At 37.8% G+C, this 25,783-nt stretch overlaps 1 protein-coding gene across 28 annotated transcripts in view; it reads left to right on the top strand.

The window, feature by feature from the left end:
* AFDN (afadin, adherens junction formation factor) overlaps positions 1-25,546 on the top strand; it is a 130,257-nt gene extending 104,711 nt beyond the window's left edge. For 9 of the 28 annotated variants that reach the window (XM_066994104.1, XM_066994094.1, XM_066994098.1 and 6 more), the window contains 12 exons: positions 3,290-3,355; positions 3,513-3,586; positions 4,117-4,235; positions 5,218-5,412; positions 5,694-5,785; positions 6,230-6,418; positions 8,750-9,772; positions 11,632-11,667; positions 16,039-16,173; positions 18,051-18,564; positions 22,682-22,766; positions 23,364-25,546. In XM_066994104.1, the coding sequence (XP_066850205.1) occupies positions 3,290-3,355; positions 3,513-3,586; positions 4,117-4,235; positions 5,218-5,412; positions 5,694-5,785; positions 6,230-6,418; positions 8,750-9,772; positions 11,632-11,667; positions 16,039-16,173; positions 18,051-18,564; positions 22,682-22,766; positions 23,364-23,508 (2,673 nt within the window). In that variant the 3' untranslated portion in view covers positions 23,509-25,546. Of the gene's footprint in view, positions 1-3,289; positions 3,356-3,512; positions 3,587-4,116; positions 4,236-5,217; positions 5,413-5,693; positions 5,786-6,229; positions 6,419-8,749; positions 9,773-11,631; positions 11,668-16,038; positions 16,174-18,050; positions 18,565-22,681; positions 22,767-23,363 lie in introns of those variants that run through there. The other 19 variants (XM_066994112.1, XM_066994108.1, XM_066994107.1 and 16 more) reach the window with 11 other exon arrangements.
* Positions 25,547-25,783: the final 237 nt, after the last annotated feature.

The raw sequence follows: 25,783 nt of genomic DNA, 5'->3' as shown, positions 1-25,783 counted from the left end.
TTTCTGTAATTTCAGATTTTTTTTCCAGTATGTATTACATCTGTATCACTTTTTCTGAAAGCCCTTGGAAGATATTACCGTGAATCTTTGGCCTCTGCAGCAGTCTATTGGCAGTTTCCCAACTGAATTATGAAATCCTTTGGAAAAAAGGTTGTTGGTTTGGTGGTGTTTTTTTTTTTTTCCCTTGGGGTGGTGGGGAGGAGGAATTGTTGACTTTATAAAATATGCTACCTGATAGCATGAGTAAGAAAGTTTTGTCTTGACTGACTAGAGAGATGATAAATAATCCTGTCTGCCATTCGTAATTCCATAGACCTTCGCTTCCTCTCTTGATTGTTTCTAAGCTGAGGAGTCCATAGAGTCCATATTATCTGGTTCTCTCAAGGAAGTAACCCCGTGTTCCTGATCATTCTTGTTATCCTCTGAGCCTCATGGTTCTGCTGGTGCCTTTTTGTAAGGGAATAATGAGAATTACAGTTTTCTAAATGTGAACCCTCTAGTTACATAGTGACCACTGTGTTTTCAGTTTTCTTTGCTCTTGTCTAATAGTTCTGTTGGCTCCCAGATGTTTGAGCTGATATATAAAGATTGCTCTGAAAACAGTAACTAAAAAGATGTTTCTTGAACAGTTAAAGCCAGTTTAGAAACTATTGTATGGGTATTTGTGCAGTTGCAAATGATTGTCTTAATCACTATTTGCAAAAACAGTGCAGGTAACACGGGCTTTAACAGAAGGTTCCAACTTCATCTAAAGTATATGATCATAGTCAAGGATAAGAAAGGTGACACATACAGATACAGTATGATGTAAGTCATGATTAGCAAACTCGTGATCCCCAAATTTCTTGATTAAAGTGTGCACTTTTTAAAGTGGCAGTGCTCTTCCACCAGCTTGCTGTTTCCACCTTATCTTTAACTGTGTTAGGCAGATCTTTGGACACTGGATCCAAGAGGGTGAGATTCTTGCTAGCAGCTGATGAAGCTAAGACTGAATAAAGCAGTTTCAGTCCCAGGTAGCTTTAGAGATATCTGATTAGTCTTGGTCAGTCTGGCTCCAAGAAAAGCTGTTGCTTCATCCCTGCAATTATATGTGACTGTGATCCATGGGGTTGTAACTTAAAGGGGGGTGGATGGGCGACTCTTGCTGTTGACTCTTTCGTCCTTTGGAACAGAAGGAGCATGCCTCTACGTATATTTAGTGGTTGGAGGCAGAGGAAGGAGGCCAATCATCTTAACCTTCACTTCCCAATAAGGAGAGGTGATAACTCTTCTGGGCTGTTTATGCCAAAATTGCCCTGATGGGGACCAGTCCCCCCTACAGGGTTGGAGCATTACTTCACATTTGGACCAGTAAAATGCATTTTCCCCTGTTACTCCAGTGCTCGGTATCACGTGGTTCTTCTCCAGCCCCTGGTTTTGACTGGTGCATTTTCTATCCAGCAAATTTAGTTATAGTATTGTTTGCCCTTTTTTCTGAAAAACTTGTGAGCCTCGTGAACAGCACATTCATTTAGGTCTTCTCTGATAGCTTCCATTCCTTGTGAAAAGTAAAAACTTCCTATCCGTTGTTGAACTAGTTACTAATGTGCATGGACAACTTCCATCTTATCCCATGACAACTTTAAATTCTTTAAGAATTCCTAGTAAGAGATCTTGCCACATACTTTTTGGAGGGCTAGATGTTCTGTCAGCCAGATCAGCATTTTCCATGTGCTTCTTGGTTGCTTGAGGAAAAAGATTTATGAAGCGTGGCTTTCATTTTTCATTGCGTTTATCTAGCTGTCTTCTGACTTGTATTTCTCATAACTTTAACTGATTCTTCTAGTATAAAGTTAAAAAATAATATGCAGTTGTCTGAATGTTTCCTTAGAGTCCTTTCAGAAAAAAAGTGTGTATTTATTTATATATATTTTAATTACCTTTATGTTCTTCCTAGACACAGAAAATGTCTTTTCTTTAGTTATTTTATTGAAGTTCTTTTCTTTTTTTCCCTTTATGTACAACTTATGCAATTGTTCTGAAAAATTTGGACATATAGAATGTTAATCTTGAATCGTGGGACTCAAAGTAAATCCTGTTCTGTGCCTTTTGAATAAACATTTGGAATTAACTCAAGTTTTAATTAATAAAAATTTAATCCTTCACCTGCTTAGAAAAATCTTGTATAATGCTTGCTTTTGAAGAAAATCTGTACTTTTCTACTTTATTTCATTATAATGATGGAAGCCATGAATGCTTTTGCTGACAAAAGAAGTAGAGTTGGAAAAGTGGGGGGGAGAGGATGAGGAATTTGCATTTTCAGTACAAAATCAACCTGGGTGTTATTGTAGAAAACAAAATCTGTGCTCTGAAAACCTAACAGTAGTTCTGTAGTGTTCTTCACAGTGACATGCGGATTAGTTTAAATGATATGGCTTGCTATGCTAAATAGTGTAGTCACAAGTGATTGTCTTACATTATAAGTGACAATTTAAAGGTTTGTGATACTAACGTAGACTTGTGTGGTGTCTTGTAAATTGGAGCACGTGGATGATGCAACAGCATGGCTTGAATAGATGCTCGCGTCCTCATGCCTTAAATCTGTTGGCTGTCTAGCAATATGTTAACAGTCCTTTTAAAATTCAGTGGGATACTTTGAGGCAGATTTTTATGAACAAAATTGTACGGTTCTGCAGTAGACTTAAACAGTGGTTTTGTTAACTCTGAAATACTTACTAGTTGTAACATCTACTTGTTTATTATAAAAGCAAAAGCACTGTTTTTTCCTCTTTGCTAGCTCATTTACTGTCCTAATAACTTTTACTGTAAAAAGCATTTTTTATTCCTTTTGGTCATTAATTCTCAAAGCAGAATAGGCAATCTGCAATTTATCTTGTTAGATTTGGGTATTAGCAAGGGTAACACTGCAGTCTTTTGGAACATAATACACAGGTATCTAAAATAAATAAACAGCATGCATACAAAAGTGCAAATAAGTATTTCTCATTAGAAGGGGATTAAAACAAACTCCTGAAGTGTAAATTTTAGTTGACATATTTTCTTGATTATTGAAGCTTGCATTAAGACCACATATTGTTTGCTTCTAACAGCTTGCAGGTTCAAGAGGCCTAATATTAAAGCCTTCTTTTGATTTTAAGTGACCTTAACTCTCTTCTATATAACTTTTTGTTTTCCTGGTTTGGGGAGGAAAAAAAACTTAGAGGTTTATCTAGCCATGTAAATTTTTAGTAAAATTTATGGAATGCTCAAGAGATTAAATATAAATGTAATAATATCCTTTTCTCTGTAGGGTGCTGGTCAAGATAAACTTGGAATATACGTCAAGTCTGTTGTGAAAGGAGGTGCTGCAGATGTGGTTAGTAATAGTTTTAAACATCAGAATTTCAGAGGTGGAAAAATCCTTTGCAAATACTTTTAAATCCTTTATTTGCTAGTGTGAATGAATTGTTTTCATTTACACCAAGTTAGCGTTGGTGCATGATTTTTTTTTTCTTTCTTGAATATGTAATTAGGATGGTCGTCTGGCTGCAGGGGATCAGTTGCTCAGTGTGGACGGTCGAAGTTTGGTGGGCCTGTCCCAGGAAAGGTACAGAATGCTTTCACTCAGTGTCTTTACATAGAAAAAATAATAAAGCTAGAGTAGTAGTTAACTGAAAAAGGTCTTGGGCTTCCCACCCCCATACCCCCGCCCCCCCCCATTAGGCTTCGTCTCTCTTCTTTGTTGTTTTTTTTTTTTTCCTTTTTAAATCTCTCTCTTTGTTATCTTAGTAACAAGAGTTTTCAGCTCAGAGATGATGTTACACATTTGGGCTGTATCTTTTAGCAAGCTGTTCTTAGCTCTAATTTTTAAATATTTTGGCTTCTGACAATTACCTGCAGAAGCTGGAAATACTTATATGTAAGCGTATCATCTGTTTAGTAAACAGACTAGCTTCTAGCTGTTGTTTTCCTATTTTTTCAACTGATTTTAAGTATTAGTCAGAAAAAATAGTGTTTTGTCAAACAAAAGGTAACTAGAACAAATATGAGGGAATTGTGACATTAAAAAATGATGACAAGGAGAAATAAGTAATACAGTGCCTGATTTTGTTTTATTTGCTCTGACTTCTATTGCAGGGCAGCAGAACTTATGACAAGGACAGGTTCTGTAGTAACACTGGAAGTAGCAAAACAAGGAGCAATTTACCATGGTCTGGCAACCTTGCTTAATCAGCCATCCCCCATGATGCAAAGAGGTAAACAAACAAGAATAATATTATATATAGCAATAACAGCTTTTTTATGACTTAGAATGCAGAAAACACAATAATTCATAGTAACTTGCCAAATACTACTAAAGCATTAAATCAGACGAAATTTAATTGCATAGAATGGAAGCATTTATTTTCTTATCAAAAGTTCATATGATTTTTAAATACTGCTTAAAATTATACTAGTCTAATCATTAATAAGTGTTTTGCATTTGTGCCTTTTTTTAAAAAAAAGAATTTAAATACAGGCCTGGTTTTGAAATAATTTCTATTTTAATTAATGAAATATAACGAATACAAACATCTTTATAACTTCAATAGCTTTTCTATCGCTTACATAAAAGCTTCCCTCCTCCTCATGGAGTATGACTTCCCTGTAACCAGAGAGTGTAATGTAATTACAAAGGGAGAAAAACAAAAACAGAAACCCCAGGAACATGTTTTATTTAGTTTTTAAACTAGAAATACTGAAACCTATCTTCTTAAGTTTGTGTGCCTGATCATAAATTCTTCAGTTTCTCCAATGTTATGTTTTTATCATTGTACTTCACAGAGCTAACATGCAAGTCTTACGTAAAATATTTTTATAAAGGAAGTCCTTTTCTATATATACTATAGAATAGAAAAGAATGGGTTAAAAGAACAAATCCTTATTACCACAGTTTACAACACCATCCCAGTTGCCATATGCCTCTATGAGTCAGCAAGAGACTTTTTAGTAAGGCACATTTGGCTTTACCAAATACTGTTTTATCTTTTCAAAAGCTCTTTTGAAGCCATAAAAATCAAAGGAATCCTGTACCGTTGATACAGAAGTGGAATTGCATATCTGAAGAAGCAAAGATTTTAATAATTGCTTTACCAGAAACTCATTTTTTCTTCTAAATGCAAGGGAACTCTTGGAAGGAGTATGCTAGACAGTAGTTAATATAAGTGAAAGGGGGAAAATATATATCAACTGTTACAGTTTCTGACCGCCGTGGCTCAGGTAAACCCCGACCAAAGAGTGAAGGTTTTGAGCTGTATAACAACTCCACGCAAAATGGGTCACCGGAGAGCCCTCAGCTGCCATGGACAGAGTACAGTGAACCAAAGAAGCTGCCAGGGGATGATAGATTAATGAAGAACAGAGCCGATCATCGCTCCAGCCCCAATGTAGCAAGTAAGAAAGATTATCCTTCTTTTAGAGGTAGATGCCTCTTCCACTAACTTTAAAGACTGTTGAATTCCAAAGGGGTGATTGTTTTTTTTGTTGTTTGTTTGTTTAAAAAAAAAAAATTGATTGTTTAAAATAATTATGTAGTAGCAATGTTTTTGGAGCAAGCCTCTTGTTAGAACTATTCAGAGGAAAAATCATACTTCTGTTGTGAATACTGTTGTTTGATTAAGTTATGTAAATTAATATTAACAGGCACATAAATGCTTCCTTTAACTTTCCAACAGATCAGCCTCCAAGCCCTGGGGGAAAGAATGCTTATGCATCTGGAACTACCACCAAAATAACCTCAGTCTCGACTGGAAATCTTTGTACAGAGGTCAGAAGTGGCAAGCAAAATGCTGGCTATTAAACTTTCCTAAGCTATCAATAGGATCAGTGTGCTTGAGTCAAACCAGTGTCTCACTTAAGTATTTCAGCATAACGCTGGTGCTAGTGACTGGGTGGGGGGTTTTGCTTGTTAAAGCTTAATGAAAGATTGAGAAAAGTTTGGGTGATTTTCATGAAATTTTGTTCACGAAGCTGTCACTGCAATTTCTTTGGCTTATGCCAATATTACGTACTTGTTTTCAGACCATAAAAACATTAGTCATAACCACAGTTTATATTTGATACTGGAAAACCTCCATATCTGTTATTCCAGACAAATAATACTCTCAGAAGGCAAAACAAAACTTATAGGAAATGCATGTTTAGAATAACATTCTGTAGAGATCTGCGTGATAAGAAAAATTCTATCTTACGTTCTTTCTACCTTTTTCAGGAACAGACTCTGCCTCCACGACCCGAAGCTTATCCCATCCCAACACAGACCTATACTAGGGAATATTTCACATTCCCAGCTTCAAAGTCCCAGGATCGAATGGGTCCAGCTCAGAGTCAGTGGCCAAATTATGAAGAGAAACCACAGGTCCAGGCAGAAAGTAATCACTCGATCAATAGTACAATGCAGGTCAGAAGCTATTTCTTTCACTGTAAGAAAGGAGGAGGGTGGAGGGACAGGGACAGAAACTGCTTGATTTCCACTTCCCATTTGCTGAAAGCATTTTTGCAGCAACTCACTATGATCTCAGAGCTGTTGAGGATAAACCATACCGCAGATGAGGGGATAACTGTGCTTCTTCCAAGGCTGACCTGGGTTCAGAAACCCTACTTTTTTACCTTCTTTTTTTTCTCCACAGAATTTGTGTTATCAAGTTATGTAGACCTGTTATCTCGGATATTTTAAGTCCCTATTACTCAGGATAATGGAGAGTCGACAGTAGTATGGTTTATCTTGTAAAAAGTTTTGTGGTTTTCTGAAAAGTAAACTAAACCTTCTAAGAAGGTTTATGTGGAAAAATCTCTTCGCTTGCAGGGCGCATTGGTTAAGTGACAGTGAAGTATTAAAAATTAAACAGAACAGTATTTTGAAACTTATCCAAGGTCTTCACTGAAACACATTCCCTTTTCAGATAAAAAATAAAAAAAAGGAAAAAACTTTAAAGCTGCATGATTTTTTTTGCTTGCATTGATCCTGCCCTGTTACCAAAATGCAGATGCTTCTTGACCTAAAATGAATTTACAGCCACTGTACCTTTATAAAAGTCAAAAGAAAGATAATGTTCTATTCTTTGTAAATGATGACTTTTCATTTCCTGTATGGATTTGAGTAATCTTGGTTGTCTGAATCCAGTCGCTGCGTCATCTTTTTTTTTCCTCCTAATGCACCAGAGACAGCATCATCACTCAAAAATACGTATTTAGAGAGAGAAATTGTTGTTGCTGTTCCTAATTTGTGATAAAAGCTGAGCCTCACACCAGGCTTGGTATGTTGTTACTTTTTGAAAAGCAATGTCATCTAAGTAACATTGATACTGCATCATAGAAGCAAAGGAGAGTAGTATCTCTGCCCTAATGGGATGAGCTGCCATCTGGACGTGCACCTCTCCCCTGCTTAAGGTGCAAGCTTAAGTGAGTAGCTTAAATGAGGCAGTTAAAACTGATGAGATGAACCCCATCTGTTAAAGTTCTTGACAGATGCTGAATTTGAGCTATGGTCTTAAGGCTGAGAACATTGAAGAAATGTTTTCATAAAGCAAGCAACTAGAAGCTTTTAGCTCCCTACAAGCATTGGAAGCGTACACAATTTTTCCCCACCATGCAATACTTCTAAGTTGACATTAGAGGAAAATAGATCTAATAAATAAATAAAATCTGTTAAATCTTTACAGTGAAAGCTGGGCTTGTAAAAGCTGCCCGAAGCTACTGACTGATGTGAAACGCCTGTTTTCTGTACTGAACGCATTAGCAAACTGTTTGCTTAGGTGCATCTTTACAGCAAATCTAACACAAATAGCTGTGTGTTCAGATCTGCTGGACTAACAGAGCATAAAAAATACACTTGTTCATCTCAAAGAAGGCATTCTTTTGAGGTCACAGTTAAGGTCACTGATGGGGGGAAAAAGAAAAGGAGTTTGCTTTGTTAGTCTTCTCTCGGTTGTTGATAATTGGTACATTATGTGTTCAGTGCTTAGTACTTCCTAACATTCAGAGCATGAACATTTGCTTCAAGAAAATCATTAACAGATTTGATAAGCCTAATTTATGGCCCAGTATTCCCTTTCAGGAGGTAGTACGGTGCAGTGAGACCTCAAGCTTGAATACAAAAAGACTTGGGTGTTTGACACACTAAGAAAGTGATAAAAGCACAGACCAAAGTCTGTGCCCCAAATGCAGGTAGAACTGGATGTGACTGCCCATATTCCGCACCCATGAATGACTGTCATAGTGAGAGCTTCCAGCTGGGTCATCTCCCTTATTAACGGAGGAGGGTGGGCAGAGGCTCCCTCGTCTTTCTGTTTGTCCTCCCAATAGGAAAAGTGTTCATCAAGCCAGCTGAAGCCTGAATGGCAGAGCTGGTGTGCTGGAGCTGCTGTGCAAGCTGCCAGGACTCTTGTGTGGGGTACGAGGGGGTGTCAGGGAGAGGCCTGAGAAATTGTGAGAGCTAGGGAAGTTTTTGGCTTAAGCACCATTTTGCATTCCTCCTTCCTCCCAGTCCAGGTTTCCAGCCATTTGAGAGGTTGCAAAATCTTCTATCACTTGTACGAGCTTAAAGAATGGAGAAGAGTATTTTATTATTGGTTTTGGGAAACTCGCTGGGCATGGAAATGCTGAACTTCACTAAAAGCAATTACCTTCACCAATAAGAATGCAGTTTGTGAGCCATTTAGGCTTTTAGGATTTCAAATATGTTTTAATATAGAAAGACCATGAAATAGATGCTTTGTTTAATTTTTTCCAGCGCGTGGCTCGTTCCCAGGAAGAACTCCGAGATAAAGTTTTCCAGCCAGACAGGAATCGTTTGGAAGTTGTTATACGGAAGGACGTGGAGTATATTGATCGGAAGTCAGACAGCGATCAGTGGATGAATTCATCTGTGGATTCCAGCACCTCTAGCCAAGAACACCTGAACCATTCATCCAAACCAGTTTCGCCTGGTTCTTGTTTAACTAAAAGTGGACCTGGCCGTTGGAAAACTCCGGCTACGAGCCAGCCCACTCCAGTGGCCATTTCCCAGCCCATCAGAACAGATCTTCCTCCGCCACCACCACCTCCTCCAGTGCATTATGCAGCTGAATTTGATGAACCACAAATGGATTTGCCTCTGCCTCCCCCTCCTCTGCCAAATCAGATAGGAACACAAGCGTCTTCCCAGGTGGCTGCTGCTGAGCGTAAAAAAAGAGAAGAGCATCAGAGGTGGTATGAAAAGGAAAAGGCACGCTTGGAAGAAGAACGAGAAAGGAAGCGTCGTGAGCAGGAGAGAAAACTGGGCCAAATGCGTTCTCAGCCCCTAATTCCTGCTCAGCCTGTGGTTCCTCCTGTTTCCCTCCAACAAGTGAAATCAGAAAAACCTTCAACTTTGCAGAGGCCTCAAGAAACAGTCATTCGAGAGTTGCAGCCACAGCAGCAGCCTCGGACTATTGAGCGGAGAGATCTTCAGTACATTACGATCAGCAAGGAAGAACTGTCCTCCAGCGATAGCCTCTCTCCAGATCCCTGGAAACGTGATGCTAAGGAGAAACTGGAGAAGCAGCAACAGATGCACATCGTGGACATGCTGAGCAAAGAGATTCAGGACCTTCAGAACAAGCCTGATCGTACAGCCGAAGAGAATGACCGTCTGCGCAAACTCATGCTGGAGTGGCAGTTCCAAAAGCGGCTTCAAGAGTCAAAGCAAAAGGATGAAGATGATGATGAAGAGGAGGATGATGATGTGGATACTATGCTCATCATGCAGCGACTGGAGGCAGAAAGAAGAGCAAGGGTAAAAGGGGATAATCCTTTCTAGATAAAAGCATAGTAAATGTTTATCTTGGTGGGTTCTCTGGATTTGTTTGAGTATTTTGATGTCCTTATAGGGTAAAGGAGGATGGAGCTGTCTTGAATGTCTTTGATTTTTAAAATCGCTATAGGAGCCATCACTAGCTTATAGTGGCTTTACCATTTAAGTGATGAAAGTACCATAGCTACCTATTAGAGAATCTAAGTCGGAGGTCAAATTTACTTTTCTGGTTGTGGGTGTAGAAATTCTCTTTAGATAAAGGGATTTTGCTGTGTAGCTGGAGCACGATTAGAAAGTTAAATATGGGATGGAATTTGTTTACAGGAACGCAAGCAAAATGATTTGAAATTACAAAAATCTGTAGCAGAATTGGGGACAAAAAAAATCCTGTTTTATTTCTTTTTTTGTTCCTCAGGTAGAGTTACCTATCAGAGTTCTTACTTATAGTCTTGTGCCTGTAAGACTGAATACCTCCTGTTTCCAGGGAACTGAGGTTCCACCATGTTGGTCCTCTCCAAGTAGAGGCTGGAGTATGAGGCAGACGTTACTTCTACATTTACCACCACCTCAGTGGGGTGACACTAACAGTGCTGGGTGGAAGCGTTAGTATGAGCCTTGTGCTTTTGGGGTGTTGTAACAACTCATGTACTCTGCCAAGGGCTCCAGCTCAGATGTAGCCAGATTTTGCATAGTGTACAGTTTAATCAGTATTTGAAAAGGTTTGCTTACCTTACCTTCAGTACCGTGACAGCTCATAATATAATTGAGATAATGCAACTGAATAGTATGATAAAGCTTTTATCACTCCACTGGTGGTGGTTGTCTCTCAGAATCTCTTAAATCTGTTGTTACTGGGAAGCAATTCCTATAGGAGAATCGGTTTCTCTTTTCTGAATAATAGCACTGATACCAAAGTTGCATACCAATAGCTGTGCTCTGAAAGGCTTAAAAACTAGCTCTGTAATACACTGTATTCTGTTTATCTTGAATAGCTGGCTTAGTTCTGTGATAAGCAGTTTTTACTTGTTGAGAAATGTTTGCATGTGTATTTCAACATTCAGAAATTGCTATCAGCTTGAGTAGGATTTGAGTTCAGGATTGTTTTGGCCGCTTGATTTCCTAAACTTACTCTTCTCACATTTGCTGCAGTCTGCATTGCTTTCCTTTTTTCTTGTGGCTAACTGTATTGCTGGTTAAAACAATAGATACCTCAAGCTTGGAAACTGAAGAAAGGAAAGTTTAAATGTATAATTGGCAAACTGATTGTGTTAATAATATGTTACTTGTAGCACATAGGCAGTTATCTGTAGACATAAAAATTATCCATATAAAACTGCCATTTTTACACACAGTCTTTAACGTTTTACTGTAACAAAACTTAAAAAAAGAAAAGTCTTTTGTCGTTAATAGAAAGCCAGTTGTGTTGTATAAAATAACTGTCTTCTCTGCAAGTGCTGGATTTAAAATACTATTTGTGCATAAAGGTCTTCCTTCATTTTGGAACATTTTGAAACTAAAAACCACTAGTTGTCTGTTTGCTTCAGTTGAACTGCATAAAGTTTGCATTTGAGTTGCATTTCACTGTCTGTACTACAAGAGATGCAATAAATAGCATCTCTAGAGAAAACCTGAGTTTCCAATGAGTCAAACCAGTACTGATATAAAAAATGGATTATTTGATTGTTTGCATTTCTTTATTTCAGGAATTTGCCAAATTCAGTTCCTTTTCTAAAGCAGCCGACTTAACAAATAAAAGAAAATGCTTTTAAAATAGAACAAGTCTAACCTATCTTTGTTTTCACTGTGCATCTCTCTTTTTTCCCCTTTCTTACTACCTGCAGCAGACTGCTGTGCCAGCAATCTCTGTTCTAGATTTGGTATGTTCCTTTCCCTTTAATATCTCTTTCACGTTTCAATTTCTGATTATTAATAACCATCCTATGTGCTTGGATGATGATTTGCCATCTTTGGGTGTTCAAAAATCATTTAGATACAATTAACAGTAAGTTAATTGTACGCATGCATTTGAATGTTTCCAGATGTGGTGACTCATTTCCCTGTGTTTCTCTCCTTTTAGATGTTATGTTCTGCTTGCAGGCTTGGTTTGTTTGTTGTAGCAGTGCTCTGATATAAAGCTATGTATTTGATGTTTTGTAATTGTGTTTATAAAATCTACTAAGCAGTTCATACGAACAAATTGTGAGGTAAGATTTCTTCCTTTCTCTTTCCACCCTTTCAGGCTTTAGAAAAGCTTTAGCAACACCATTCCCTTCTGATTTGAAGTGAAACTGTCCTGAGAGCCTACTAATACAGATCATTTAAATTCTGTTGATAACAAACTTACATAGCCTATTATATCGGCTGTCAGGTTCCCATCCTACCCTGTGATGGCTTAACACGCTCTTTCAGCACATGCTGAAACCTGCTGTTTACAGGTGTTAAAATCTTCTCATTAAAGTAAAAGTGGATCGTAAACTCAGAAATTACTTCTGAACTAATATTTCCAACTAGGTCATGTAAAAACACAATTACTAAGTTAGCATATCTTATTTTCTTAAATTTCAGTTTCAATTCGTTAATACCATTCTCTGTCATCTGAAATATGACAGGCTTTTAAACTGGGCAAGTAACTGCTATGAATTCAGTTAATTCTGTATTTCATTGCTCTTGGTGGAAATGGCTACGTGGATAAAAAAATGTGTTCTGTCTCTGGAAATATATCACCTTCATGGTGTATTCTCTGTAATTAGTGCCCTAGCTTGAAAAAAGGGTAATGCTTGCAAGTCCTGTTAGTATAATTAATCTGTGGTGCTGGAAAAAGCTGTAAATATCACTGCTCAAAATACGGATTTGGATATTAAGCACTTTTAATATGCATACTTCAGTAAATGTATCTGAGGTGTTCAGTTTTGTCTCTGTGTGGTATATCAGTGTCAAAGAGGTGAAGCATGTAAGCTTTGGACAAGCCAGGAGTCATGGAATTTTCAGACTTAGTATCTGTCAATATTTTTTTCTTATTATTGCTCCTTTATTTATTTGCTTTTTGCTTAAGCCTTGGTCTGTGGACCTGTGACCAGGTAGATAAAGTTCTTTGCCAAGCAGGCTGTAAACTTCTGGACCTTTCTGCTACAGAAGGTTGTGAAGGCAAACAGTATCAGCAGCTTTAAAAAGGGATTAGACGAATGCATAGACATCACGCCTGTAAGTAGCTAATCAAAGGATTACTCAAGGGTGTACCAGCTGACATCTCTACTACAATGCTGGGGAAATACTAGAGGAATGGACCACAGAAATGGCCAGGCTCACGTGCAGCTCTCCTTGCCCTTGTCAGACACGGAATACTGTGCCAAATGGATCAGTGGCCTGAATCAGCAGAGCATTTATGGTGATCGTAAATGTAGCCTTAAAAAAAAAAAAAAAAAAAAAGCTAGTTCTGAACTAGATTATGTTGAAAGCCATAACCAGCAAATACCTCCTTTTTTTTTTTTTTTTTTTTTTTTTAGAATTTCATTTTTTTCTGATTTTCATACTGTTCACATGACTGGGTATAGTTGCATCTCTCCTATGCCACTTCATATACTCAAGAACTTCCTTCTTTTTAGAAAAACAAGTACACTTCAAAATGCTCAATGCTTTTTTGTCTGTATGTTTGACATGAGCATTGGTGATATCTATTCTGCTAATTAAATGGCACATAAAAGCAGATGAATCAATAATGCATGAATTGACAGCTTGCCTAGTGGTTGTGTTTTTAAAATCCCTGGGCCACTAACAAGTCTGACCCAGCTTCAGTTTACATCTATACCTATTATTTATGACAAGTTCATCTGGAGCTTTATTTAAAGCATTCTAAGCAGTGCTTGGAGAAATTCATTTTATTTGGAATCTGAGACTCGCTGAATGCGTGCCAGTCCCATGCATATCTTCACATTTCTGATACTCCAGACTCCTCTCTACTTCTCCCTCCCTGTTGTTCTCCTCTGACCCTCAGCTGAGGGCCGTGTAGGGATCTTGAAACTGTGTGAGTTCAGTTTGGATTGCATGCTGTTGTATGCAACCACCAACACACATCTTTGAGCTCTCTGGCACGCCTTGCCATCCCAGTGCTCTCCCTGCCTTGGTCTGTGAAAGCTCTGAAGCAGAAACTAGTTTACTAATTGTTAAAGAAATGAACTGTCCCTCTGTGATAGCTGCTGTATTCCCACTTGTGCCTTGTATATCGTTTCTGGCCTTTTTCCTAGGTATTATGTTTAGAATATGTTCCCACTCAGATGGGTTGTCTTCCACAATTATTATGGTCACGTGTTGACATCGGTTCCCACATGGCACCCTGCCCAGTTTTCCTTTCTTTCTTTAGTTAAGGTCACAAGAAAATAAAACAAATCAGTCCTACTGCCACTTTAATTTACTTAGAAATATTTTCTTGTTCAAGTACATTTGAATAGGGGTATTTGCTACTAAGCAACAAGGTATCCACGCAGTAACTGGGGATCAGTAATTACTGTGTTTAGTTTTTCTGTAAATGGGATTGGGACAGAGTCAAGGAGTTCTCTGGTATTTTTTCTACTGTGCAGTTTTTTGCTTTTTTTTTTTTAGAGGAAATTACTTCTCTTGTATGAACTCTTCCAAATTAGTAGCTGTCTTTCCTTTTGACAACACTATTATCTCCTCTGCAAAAATAATGTCTTTTTAATAAACAAGACTGACAGGGTCTTAATGCAAGTAGGCAGTAGGTTAATTACTTTATTCCTTGCTCTATATTATATACTGAGCTTCATCTTTATGTGATTTTCAGTTAGGAATTAGAAAAGTTTTAGCTCCGAATAAGAGGAGTTTACTCAGAAGTAGCATTCTGGAGTATACGTTGCCCAGACTCCTGTCCAAATTAAATTATTATTTTGTTCTTTAGCTTTCAGGCTCAAACATAGTGGTTCTTAATACTTCCAATTGGAGGGGGTTTTGCTGTGGTTGGTCTGAATAGTTGCTCTAAGATAGATACGCAGTTGTTTTCAAAATGCTGTTGTATAAGGTCGTAAGATCACTGTTCACGTAGCATTTTTCTTACAGCTGAGGTAAATAATTACTAGAAAATTAGTAAAATTAAAAAAAAATGTTCTTTTTAGGACTGATTATAAAATTGATTTGAAAACCTTGGGACAGTATCTAATACAAAGTTCATATGCTTTAAAGCACACTTCTTAATTAAAAGGGCAGGGGGACGACACAACTACATGGAAGTTATCCTCGAAAAGTGTTATTAAAACTAAATTTCTCTTACTATCATGATTGCTTTGTGCCTTAAGGCCCTTTCTGTATAAATGTAACTGGACTGTAGAAACAAATCTAGAAATAGAGAAATAGCAGTATTAAATAAAGCGTGTAGTAAAGTATACCAATCAGTAGAAAAGATCTAATGAAAAAGAAAAAAATACTTTAAAACATATGTCACAGTAAGGAGCAAAGCAGCATGCAGTCCAGTTAGTTTCTATTTTTGAATATTATTGTGCCAGTGAGTACTCCCACCCATCATGAGCAGATGCTGTTAGCTTAAGAGAACCATGCAAAGTTTGGATTTTTGCTCACTTCTCTTATCTGCGCAGTGTTTATCACAAGCGTGCATGAAATAGCATTGTCTGTTGGACGTTTGTTCTTCTGAGCAGTTTAATCTGAATTGTCCAAGATTTCTTCGCCTTGCTCTCTGTTTTTTCCAAAACACATCTGTTGCAGATACAGTGGGAGATTTTATTTATCTCCTGAGACTATTTGCAGACTTGCTGAATGAGCCTGTTACTTTAAATGGATTGACCCTTTGACTAATGAGTCGTGATTTTCCGGTGATTAAATACTAATCCAAAATGAAAAACCAATTGGCTGCTGGAGTTGGGGGCTGTTGCTTCCAAGTATTTAATTTCACTTTGTGCCTATGAGACTGATTGCTGAAGCAGTCTGGAGCATGAGTCACATCAGTCTTTTGCTAGGGGTTCATATACGAATGCTAAAAATGTCTGTTTTTGCTTTTACGTAGTTCTGTGCATCCCTTCCCCCCCCTCCCCCTTTTGTTTTTGTAGGGACCTTTAAGGAAAACAGTGTAGTAAAGCATGCTTTCAACAGCTGAAAACTGTACTGTATCGGTAGTACAGCATTTTCTATTGAATTGAGTTATTTTTAGATGTAAATAATTGTGTTACGGCTTTTTGAACCACCTTATCTTCGTGAGGGATGGGCAATTAAAAGTTTGTCTCTGTTAGTTACAGGACGAAGAACGCAGACGGCAGCAGCAGCTGGAAGAGATGCGCAAGCGGGAAGCGGAAGACAGGGCCCGGCAGGAAGAAGAGCGCCGGCAGCAAGAGGAGGAGCGAACCAGGAGAGAGGCTGAAGAAAAGGTTATGGTCTCCTGAGTGCTGCAGGAGTTCTTATAGGCCTCTCCTCTTTTACCTGGCCAGTAACAGCTCGGGTTTGGGCCATCGGGGTTAAATGCACTAGCCTAGCAATTAAGGTCTGGGCCCATGGCTTCATTTTACCAATACAAAACAAGGTGATTCAATAAACGTGCCATTTGTGGTGGCTACAGGTCAGTGGTATTGCAGAAATAACACAGTAGGCATACCAGCTGGAGGTTTTCAGGAGTAAAAAGGACTTGCTTTCAGAGCCTTTTCTACAAGTTACAGCACAAATCAATTGTATCTCCTGGATTTCTGTAGCCCCAATGTGACTTCTGTAGTATAATGGTTGAGTTAGTGGTGTTGGGCTTTGCTGTGTCTCAGAGATGGCACTTGAAGTATTTTTTGCAGTAACTGCATTAGAGAGAAAAAAAATATGAAATACAGTGGAGTGGAGATGAGTACTCCGTATTATCTTTCCCGTTTCAACTGTGGGAGGAGAGAGAACTTCCTTAATTGGTTTCTAGAAAGGAAGAAAACTTTAGCAGATAAATCACTGTGTAAACAAATTCTAAAAATCCAGGCTTCTAGATTGCTTGAGAACATCATACATGTAGTTGAGAAGCTTTACTGTTCAAAAATAGGAGGTAAAGCACTTCATTTGACGTTTGGGTGATAGGTGAGAAGGAAGGAAGGTGTATCTGGACTCAAGTATGTAAACATACACTGTAGGAAGAAAAAAAAACAGCTCGCTGGCAGAAAAATTGTATCAAAACCAGCCTGTCTCGTTTTCTGACAGTGATGCAATGCTACCAAATGACACGTGGATAACATGCTTGAAAGGATTTTCACTGAGAGATCTCAACTAAGATGCTTCTACCAACTCAGAGCTCAGTGCAGTCTGACCACATTGATGGCTTTAGAGAGCAGTACAAGGAGATGAATTTCTTGTTTTTGCTGTAGATTAAACAAGATCAGATTTTCTTTTTTTAAAAATAACTGACTCAGGGTGTTGAGCAGATAGAGTGAATATTTTTAAGCACATGGATTAAAAACAAAAAGGAATGCTCAGATATTCCCAGCAGAGGTTATTCTGTGCTTAGACATTTTTTTTTTTTGTAACTCATGGTGTCCAAATACACATTTTCATTTATAATCAAACAAGCTACAGAATAAACCATTGTATAAATTTACAATGTGGCTTAGGCAAGAGCTGAGCAAAATTAAATGCTATAAAGTTTAAAACCAGTAGAAGTCTTAAAATGGAAAATACATAGGAGATATTTCACGGCCATTTAAATAGTCAGCAGCCTTGTATAAGTATCATTAGCATGTTTTTTTTATAAATGTGTTTTTTAAAAATGTTTGTTTTAAAGAAGTTCTTTGTAATTGGATTTTTATGTGAAAGTAGGTTTCCAGCTGATCATACTCAAAGCTTCATTAGGAGCCATCTATTCCAACACTCTGATTAATTGACATTGCATAAGGCTGCAGCAGAATTATAGAGTTCCTTTTTTAAGATGGTAGCTAATTTTAGTTATTTTCTCTCCCACAGATTCTTTACAGCATTAGTAAATATACTCATTATTAACTGTAGTTACATTTTCAGTAATAAATGCTGGAGTTGCCCTTGGTTTACTTATGCAAGTGCCTTAGTTACCACAGGCAGTAGTAAATGTAGAAATAACAGCAATGCTGTGTTACAGGACGAATGGTGTTTTTTTTCCTAGCAATAAATATTCTTTGAGTTCATATGGATGCATTGCTCATTGCCAAAAAAGGAGACAAAAAAGATGTTTGTAGCAGTGATGGAAAACTTAAATTCCTTAGGCTGAAATGTCTGTCTTACTGTGTTTTTTTTTTTTCCTCTGGACTTGCAGAGGCGACAGGAAGAGGAGTATTACAATCGCTTAGAGGCTGAAAGGCGCAGGCAGCATGATGAAGCAGAGCGGAGATTGCTGGAACCTGACGAGCCTGGTCTGTACAGACCTCCACTTCCACGGGAATATGAACTCCCATCCCCAACCCCTTCATCTAACGCTCCTCCTCCCCCACCTCAGCGAAACACCTCTTACCTCAAAACACAGGTCCTCTCCCCTGACACGATTTATACTGCCAAGTTTGTTGCATACAATGATGATGAGGAGGAGGAGGATTCCAATCTAGCAGGTCAGGATAAGTACTCCGGCACAAGAAAATCTTATGGTGACTTTCCTCCTGCCACCCTTAAGCCACAGCAGCCCTCCCGCCAGCCTCGCCCAGTTTCAGATGGCCTCTTTCTTTCCAACTCATTCCAGTCATCTCCAGTCAATGCCAACAGTACTGCTGCCAAAAAAAGCCAGCCCCCGCCCCCACCAAACAAACCGAGTTTCATCCATGCCAGCAGCTCTAAAGGTAGACTCTATGAAATCAGTCTTCTCTACGGAACTATCCTCGTGTCTTCAACTCTGGTGCTGTAGATCGAATCACTTCCTTTGTGATTTTTTTCACTTAATCACTATTTTCACTATGGTGATCTAACTTAAATCCAGATGTTAATGCGAATCTTCCAATTTTTAATTGTGTTGATCTCTCAAATTTCCTTGTTCCTTACCCCAACTCTTCAAAAGTAAAAATTCATCTTTTGCACACAATGAATTAGAAATTGTTTTAACTGTTACTACTCAACCAATCCAAAGTACTGTTGGTTTTGGCTTTCACTCTGTATCTTTCAGTGATTTGTTTTGTATGACTGACCATTGGTTACTCAGGGCATCTTGGAAGTATGTCTTTTTGAACACAGGAATCTTTTTTTCTAATGGGCTTGTGAACAGAGCTATCCTCTGCTTTTGGTTGTGGTACCAGGTTTCTATCTCTTATTAGAGTGTGCAAATGGCTTTAAAATGACCTTTCTAGATAAGGTTCTTAAATGTACAAGCACCAAGAGACATAGAGACCATGCAGTAAGTTTAATTCATTCAGCACCACTTCTGTACTTCAGTTTTGTACAGTGCAATTTTCTTGCAGAGAGGGACAAAAAGATAAATTTAATCTTAGTGCCTTTTGCCTCGCTCCTTCCCTTCTGTTCTGCGCCCTTATTTCTTTGCCTCCTCATCTTGTTTCTCTTACAACTCCAAGTGGGCAACCATAACGGAGTTAAATTTTGAGTGGAGTTCTAGTTGCCAGTAACTTCAGCATCACATTTTATCTGCAGAGTATCAGTTTAGCTACGCTCATTAATTCAACACTGATCCAGTATAAAGTTCCATGTTAATTTTTTTGAACCTGCTGTTGCAGGAGAAATCTTACATACTCTACTCTTTGAATATGTGTATGGATGGATCCCACACTATCTGCAGGTTATGAATATAAGATTTTGTTTAGTGTCATCTGCTAGCATTTTCCCTGCGTTTTTCTTCTTCTGTATTCTTCTGAAGGGAATGATACCCCTGACGTTCTCCTTGTTTGATCTTTTTACTTGTGTTAGAATTAAATAGCTGTCTTCACAACCAATTCCAGCATGTCAAATCATGCTTCTAAAAAAAGGGTAGAAAGGGTAGTAAGTCACCCGAGAAAGCAAAGGGAGGTGCTTATGCTGGCTTCTAGCTCAATGACTGTCTTGCTGACTAGATTGAAGTCTCGGTGACAGATGTGGAAGCCTATGTATGGCACATCCCTGTTTACCTTTTTGGCCACCAAATGCATTATGAAAAGTACTTAACTACTTCGATCAGAGAGGTGGTATTCTGTGGTCATAGGGAGCATGCTAGCTGCAAAATAGGTTCCGTTTATCAGAAGCATTTCTAATCCAGCTACAGTAGTGTATGAATATGATTTAGGATATGTATGAGACTATACAAGTATACAATGCTCTCAGCTTCCTGCTTGCATCCTTTTCAACTGAGGCTCAAGTTATTTTCCAGCAAGGTATCTTGTCCTTCACAGGACAAATTTGCTTCTGATGCAGACTGCTTCCAGTATCAAAGGGAGGCCCTGCACAGCATTGTGTAGCTTTAATATTCATGAAACATCTGTAGTTTAGCTCAGCTCTACTTACTGCCCAGCTGATACAGTTGACGCTTACCAGTTTCACTGTTTGGGGTCAGTACAGCACCCAAGTTGCATAAAAAACGTTCATACTGTTATTCATTTAAAGAGGGAAGAAAAACAAACATTACCCTGGTATTGCCTGTGAGACCTCCTGATGTACGAGTCCCTATGGATTCCAGAAGCCCATCAGTCACTCGTCTCTTGCTTTATCAGGAGTTCCAAGTTTTAAAAGAAAGCAAGGAAAAGTTTTGCTTTTCAGTGTGTTGTCATTAAACAGGACCATAAGTAGACACACTGTACAGTATCTGCCATGTGTACATTACAGATGCAGATAATTCAGTTCCATGTACCTATAATGCATGCAAGCCTACTGATAAACCCATAGCCAGTGATCTCATATCTTTGTTTTATATTAGAAGTAGTTTAGCTTTGAACTCCTTATATGGCACAGAATTAACGAGTTAAAGAACGAAGAGAAACATACAGAACATACAGGTTCTCTTTAAAAAACTGTGGCCGTCTACATTGCCAGCTTGCCTTTAGGGATATGCTGAAACAGGCTTCTGAAGTGGAACTTCTGTGCTGGATGTCTATACTGAATTTTTCTTCTTTCAAATTACTTTCTTTTTCTAGAAATTCGTACTTGAAACAGACTTGAGTGTAAAGTGTGCCTTCTGTCACAACACAGGCTTCCAAAGACCCTTTCTTCCCTTCCTAGTTTGGCACTTTGAAGGCTGTACATGTAATAAATTAAGTAACTATAGAGCCATCCATCACTAGCTGTCACCACCACTCTTGCTGCTTTCCATCATCCTCAACACAGAATGCCATTTCATATTTAATTGCATTCCCCAATCCTGCTTTCCGTGAACTTTTATGGAAAAATGAATCTCAGGAGAGTGAAATGTTCGGTGATGTTTTTGTGTGTTCGTTTTTTCCTGGAAAACAATCAGAAGGACAATCTGCAAAGACTTGGTTAGGTTTTTGGTAACAATTAAGGAGAACTGTAGTATGATCTTCACCTATAATAACCTAATTCATAAACCATACAACTAATTCTGAATACTCTTATTTCATAATTTTTAAAATAGCCATGAGAACAGGTTAACTTCACCTGATTGCTCAAGCTTCTATGAAGACTGCCTGCGTAACGTACAAAGCCGTTTGCACAAAATGCAGAATTCACTGTGCAGTTTACCATCTCCCATCTCACTGACTCTTGTTACATTCCTGTCCTTTATGGCTTTTCTCTGTTCTGAATGCTAACTCTAGTAAACCACGCTTCTGCAAATTTTGCTCTCGTAACCTTCTTCCACTGGGTTGCTTAAAACCATTGGCTCTGTCAACTAACCAAAAAAAAAGCCAACACCAAAATCAAAACTACTGTCAGAAAGTAGGCGGATGTGTGAACCACAACCTGTGGATCCACTTTTCAAAGTAGGGAAGGGTGGTATTGAATGGATGCATATAAGACCCATGTCTGAAAGGGAAAAAAAAATGCCTTCATACACCTGGCGTACCTATTATGATTTGATCTGCTACAAATTTGTGGTGAATAATGTTTAGCTAACAACACGCTAGCTAAATTTATCTGTCTTCCAGCTTCAAACCATCTCTTTTCTTTTATTGCTTATTTGTAAGAAGTTACATACACCAGTGGAAGAAGCAAACATTTCTTTCTGTATGAAAGAAGGTTCACAAGACATAACACGTACAATATTTGAGACTAGAACTGTCTGAAGACAAATCTGGCACTTAATTTTCACTCTTTTCCTGACAGTTGTTGAAAATATGGTCTTGAATGCAGATTAAATTAGTAAACTTTTTGATTGGAAAGAAAAGGTTTTGTCTTGTGGCCTTTAAAAAGAATTAATGTAATGTGCAAAACCTGTGTGTTAGTTATATCAGCTTAAACTAAAGGTGCAGTGCTGAAAGATACTTACTTGAATTTTTTTTTTTTAAAAAAAAAGGAGGGGGGGAGCATCTTCTGAGTGATACAGCTAATGCAATCAGACTAAAGAGACAAAAGTTCTGATTGCTGAATTGTAAAGATGCTATATACTAATCATGGCTTACTTTTAGCTTCTTAGAAAGAGCAGCTGCAACTAACTTATGTCCTGTAGAGCTTGTTACAGGACAGTGAAGTGTGTTGCTCTTTCCACCAGTCTCTTTGAACTTTTAATGTCTGTTTTGCTGTAAACCATAATAGGCTAAAGACCATGATTAGGTATGTCCTGGATAATCTAGACAAAATGTGTTCTGACTTAAATAAAATCAGGAATAAAAAGTTACAGCTGTTTTGAGGGGGTGGAATTCAGTAGTATTGTTTTTAAAACATTCTACAAGTCAGATGACCCTGTAAATTTAATTTCTGAGTCCAGATTGAGATTATTTCTTAAAAGAAGCACTGCACCTTTTTGAAGAAATACAGTATAAAATTTCTATGTTGTAACTGCTGTCCTTCAACTTCCTTTTTCACAAGGAATAAATTCATACACTGGATCTACAGGAGCAACTGCTGGGGCCCATGAAGTTTATCGGGATCCAAGAGACAAAAGATCTAAAAGGTGACATGCAGGAGTCTGTTAAGTGTTAACTTTTATTCATGGGATGTGGCTAACTTCTGCAGTACTTTCGGTTGTTGTCATTTCTCTGGGGGCTATTGAAGAGTTCTGCAGCTGTCTGTGGAGTGTCTTGGGTTATAATGAAATGCAAGTAAGGTCTGCACAAGTTTTTAGATGATCTGAAGTACTACTTTACAACAGCAAATTTCAGTGCTACAACGAAGTAAACATCCATAACAGCTTTATATTCCAGTGCTTTTTCCTAGGCACGTGCTGCTGTAGGAAAGCTTGCTAACTTAGCCATAGTAGTAATGGTATGCCAATATAGACAGAGCCTTTGTGGCACCTGTGCTTCACTTTGAAAATTGAAAGTAATGACATTCCAGAAATGGCCATGAGCTGCTTCTGATAATTTGTCTAAATGACAGCACAATGTCAAAATTAAAGGTATGTGTGGAGAACAAAACCTTGCAGCACGCTAAACTAAGCCTCTTTTGCTGTAATCAAAAAAGCTACCAGTCAATACGTGTCACTGAGAATTACTATATTCAAGGATATTGTAAATGAGAATTATAACGATGATTTTTTTCCCCTTTCTAGTCAAGATACAGATTTACCTGGAGCACCAGAAAACCTGACATTCAGGGAACGCCAGCGGCTTTTTTCACAGGGTCAAGATGTATCCAATAAAGTAAAAGCTTCTAGGAAACTAATGGAACTGGAAAATGAGTTGAACACAAAATAAGATTAAAGCACCTTATCAGATGTAACTGAAGATCTCTGAATTGAGGGATTGAGATGAGGGGCACTACTAATGAACAGAAAATGAATATTTTCTGAAAGGAGTGACTTTGATTCCTCTATATCTAAGACTGTTAATTAAGATTTAGAGATGTTGCAATAGCAAGAAAACTGATTACTTTGCCAGGAGCTTGTGGTTTATACAATGAAAGCACTGTAAAATTTTAAAGATATGAATCACGTGAAGGTAACTTTTTTTTTTTCTTTTCTTTTCTGTTTTGGGGGGTTAAGTTCTTGTGCACCAGACTAAGTAGCACTCGTCAAAGATAAGTTCTGTTTCCTGGTGTTTTACAGACACACTTTTGTTTTAGCTGCTGAGCAGAGAGAGTGAGAATAGCTTGAACTGCCTAAACTAAACTGTGCACTAGAAATTAGTATTTTAGGTTGTTAGTTAAGGCAACAATATCTGGGCCACCTTAAGACTTTATATGCAAGTTTTACATACTGTATGGTGTTCATACAACGATCAGCGTATCGACACAGATCTTACCGTTATTTACTATTGGAATAACACACATTCTGTAGGTAAAGCCTTGGAATCAAACGTTTTTACTCTTACATCTTTGTTGGGTCTAAACTGGTTGTGTAGGAGTTTATGTGTAGTTATGGAAAAGTCTGTATGTTGATGCATCCCCATTACATGTGCTTCAAATGTTTGAAAATGTGAAAATGAGAAAAACCTGGGGTATTTGTTTCATTAAAAATTATATAAGCAATAGATAGTAGGCTACACTAGTGACCCTAGGACCAAAATGTTAGTAACATGTTAAGAACAAGGAATTCCAGTTCCAAGGTTAGAAGAACAGATAGGTATGTTTTCCGAGAAAGGTAGATTAGAAGTTACAAAAAAACTAGAAATAGAATGGTATTGATCAGTCTGCTATTAGCAGTTCAGCAATATTTTTTTTTTCCTATGGAGAAGTGAACTGGCATATTAAAGAAAAAAACTGTAGTGTGAAGCATTGGATATATGATGCTGCTGGCTGGGAGTGGGAATGTTGGTGAGACCTGGTCTGCTGGCAGCGAACCATCTCTACTCATGCTGAAGAAGCAGTGCTAGTAAGCTCTTCTTTAGTCTAGCTGGCTTTACTAACATCCTGTTACTGTTGTACTGAAAATATTTTTGGCAGTTCAAGCTATTTTTTCACACTGTAATAGCCTTATTTAATTTTAAATTGTTAATCTTTTTCCTCCCACGGTGTCTTCAGCTATGCGTATGTGGCTGATGATGTTGGGAATAAGGACCTCATCAGAGTTTTTCTCATTGTGTGATGTTAAGACAATATATATTGTGATTCCAAACAAATTTTCTATTTGACAAAGCCCTTTACTGGCTTTAGATGATTTTTTTTTCCTGTATCATATTGTTCTCTTATAAATATATATTTAGGGAATTGTGCACACTTCCAAATACAAAGGGGTAGACTTTCACTGCCTTAGGAAAGAAATCACTTTTAATAAGAGTTGTATGATAAATAAATGCAAGTTAATGAAAATTGGAGTGTAAATATTTTTTACGTATTTCAGGTTTCTTATTTGAAAGTGTGCTTTTACCGTTTCACCTGTTAAATATGAAGTAGAAGATTAAACTGGTTCAAAGTGTTAATGAAGGATCTGCATGCTTGCTATGTCTGTTAATCAGGAAAAGCAAGCCTCTCCCAATTTATCTTGAGAACACTAGCAGCCTTACAGTGACAAATTTTTCTTTAGGAAAAAAAAAAACTTATGCTGTGGCTGAATTACTGTTGCTGCTAGAATCTGAAAAAGGCTTAGCGAAAAAAAAAATCTATAACCTTCAGTTGAGTGGATTTGGCCGCTATTGGGCATTTGGGTCAAGTGTGAATATGTGTAAAAGTGCTTTTCATATTTGTCTGTGCATTATTATGAAAAACATCAAAACTGCTGTAGTTTCCCATTTCTACTGTATTTCACTTGCAACCTATTTTTAATAAAGTTTGTATTGTATTTAACTTTGCATTAAATGTTTTTTGTACTGTTTGTTATTTGACTCTACGTTTACAGCCATATTATCACAAACCAAAGTGGCTTTTTAATGTTTAATGTGTTCAATACTTGCATCGGTGACCTGAACAAGTGATTTTTCCAGCTTATCCAGCAACTTATGAAATAGTAAGTATTGGTGGGATCGATTATGCAGTCTGTGGATTCTGGTGAACTTCGATCTCTTTATTTTGAACACGGAATAACTTTCTGACAAA

The sequence above is a fragment of the Anser cygnoides genome, chromosome 3 (assembly GCF_040182565.1).
Source record: "Anser cygnoides isolate HZ-2024a breed goose chromosome 3, Taihu_goose_T2T_genome, whole genome shotgun sequence".
In the NCBI taxonomy this organism is placed as follows: domain Eukaryota; kingdom Metazoa; phylum Chordata; class Aves; order Anseriformes; family Anatidae; genus Anser; species Anser cygnoides.
Note: the sequence above shows the minus strand (reverse complement) of the source record. Positions and strands in the feature narration are given on the sequence as shown.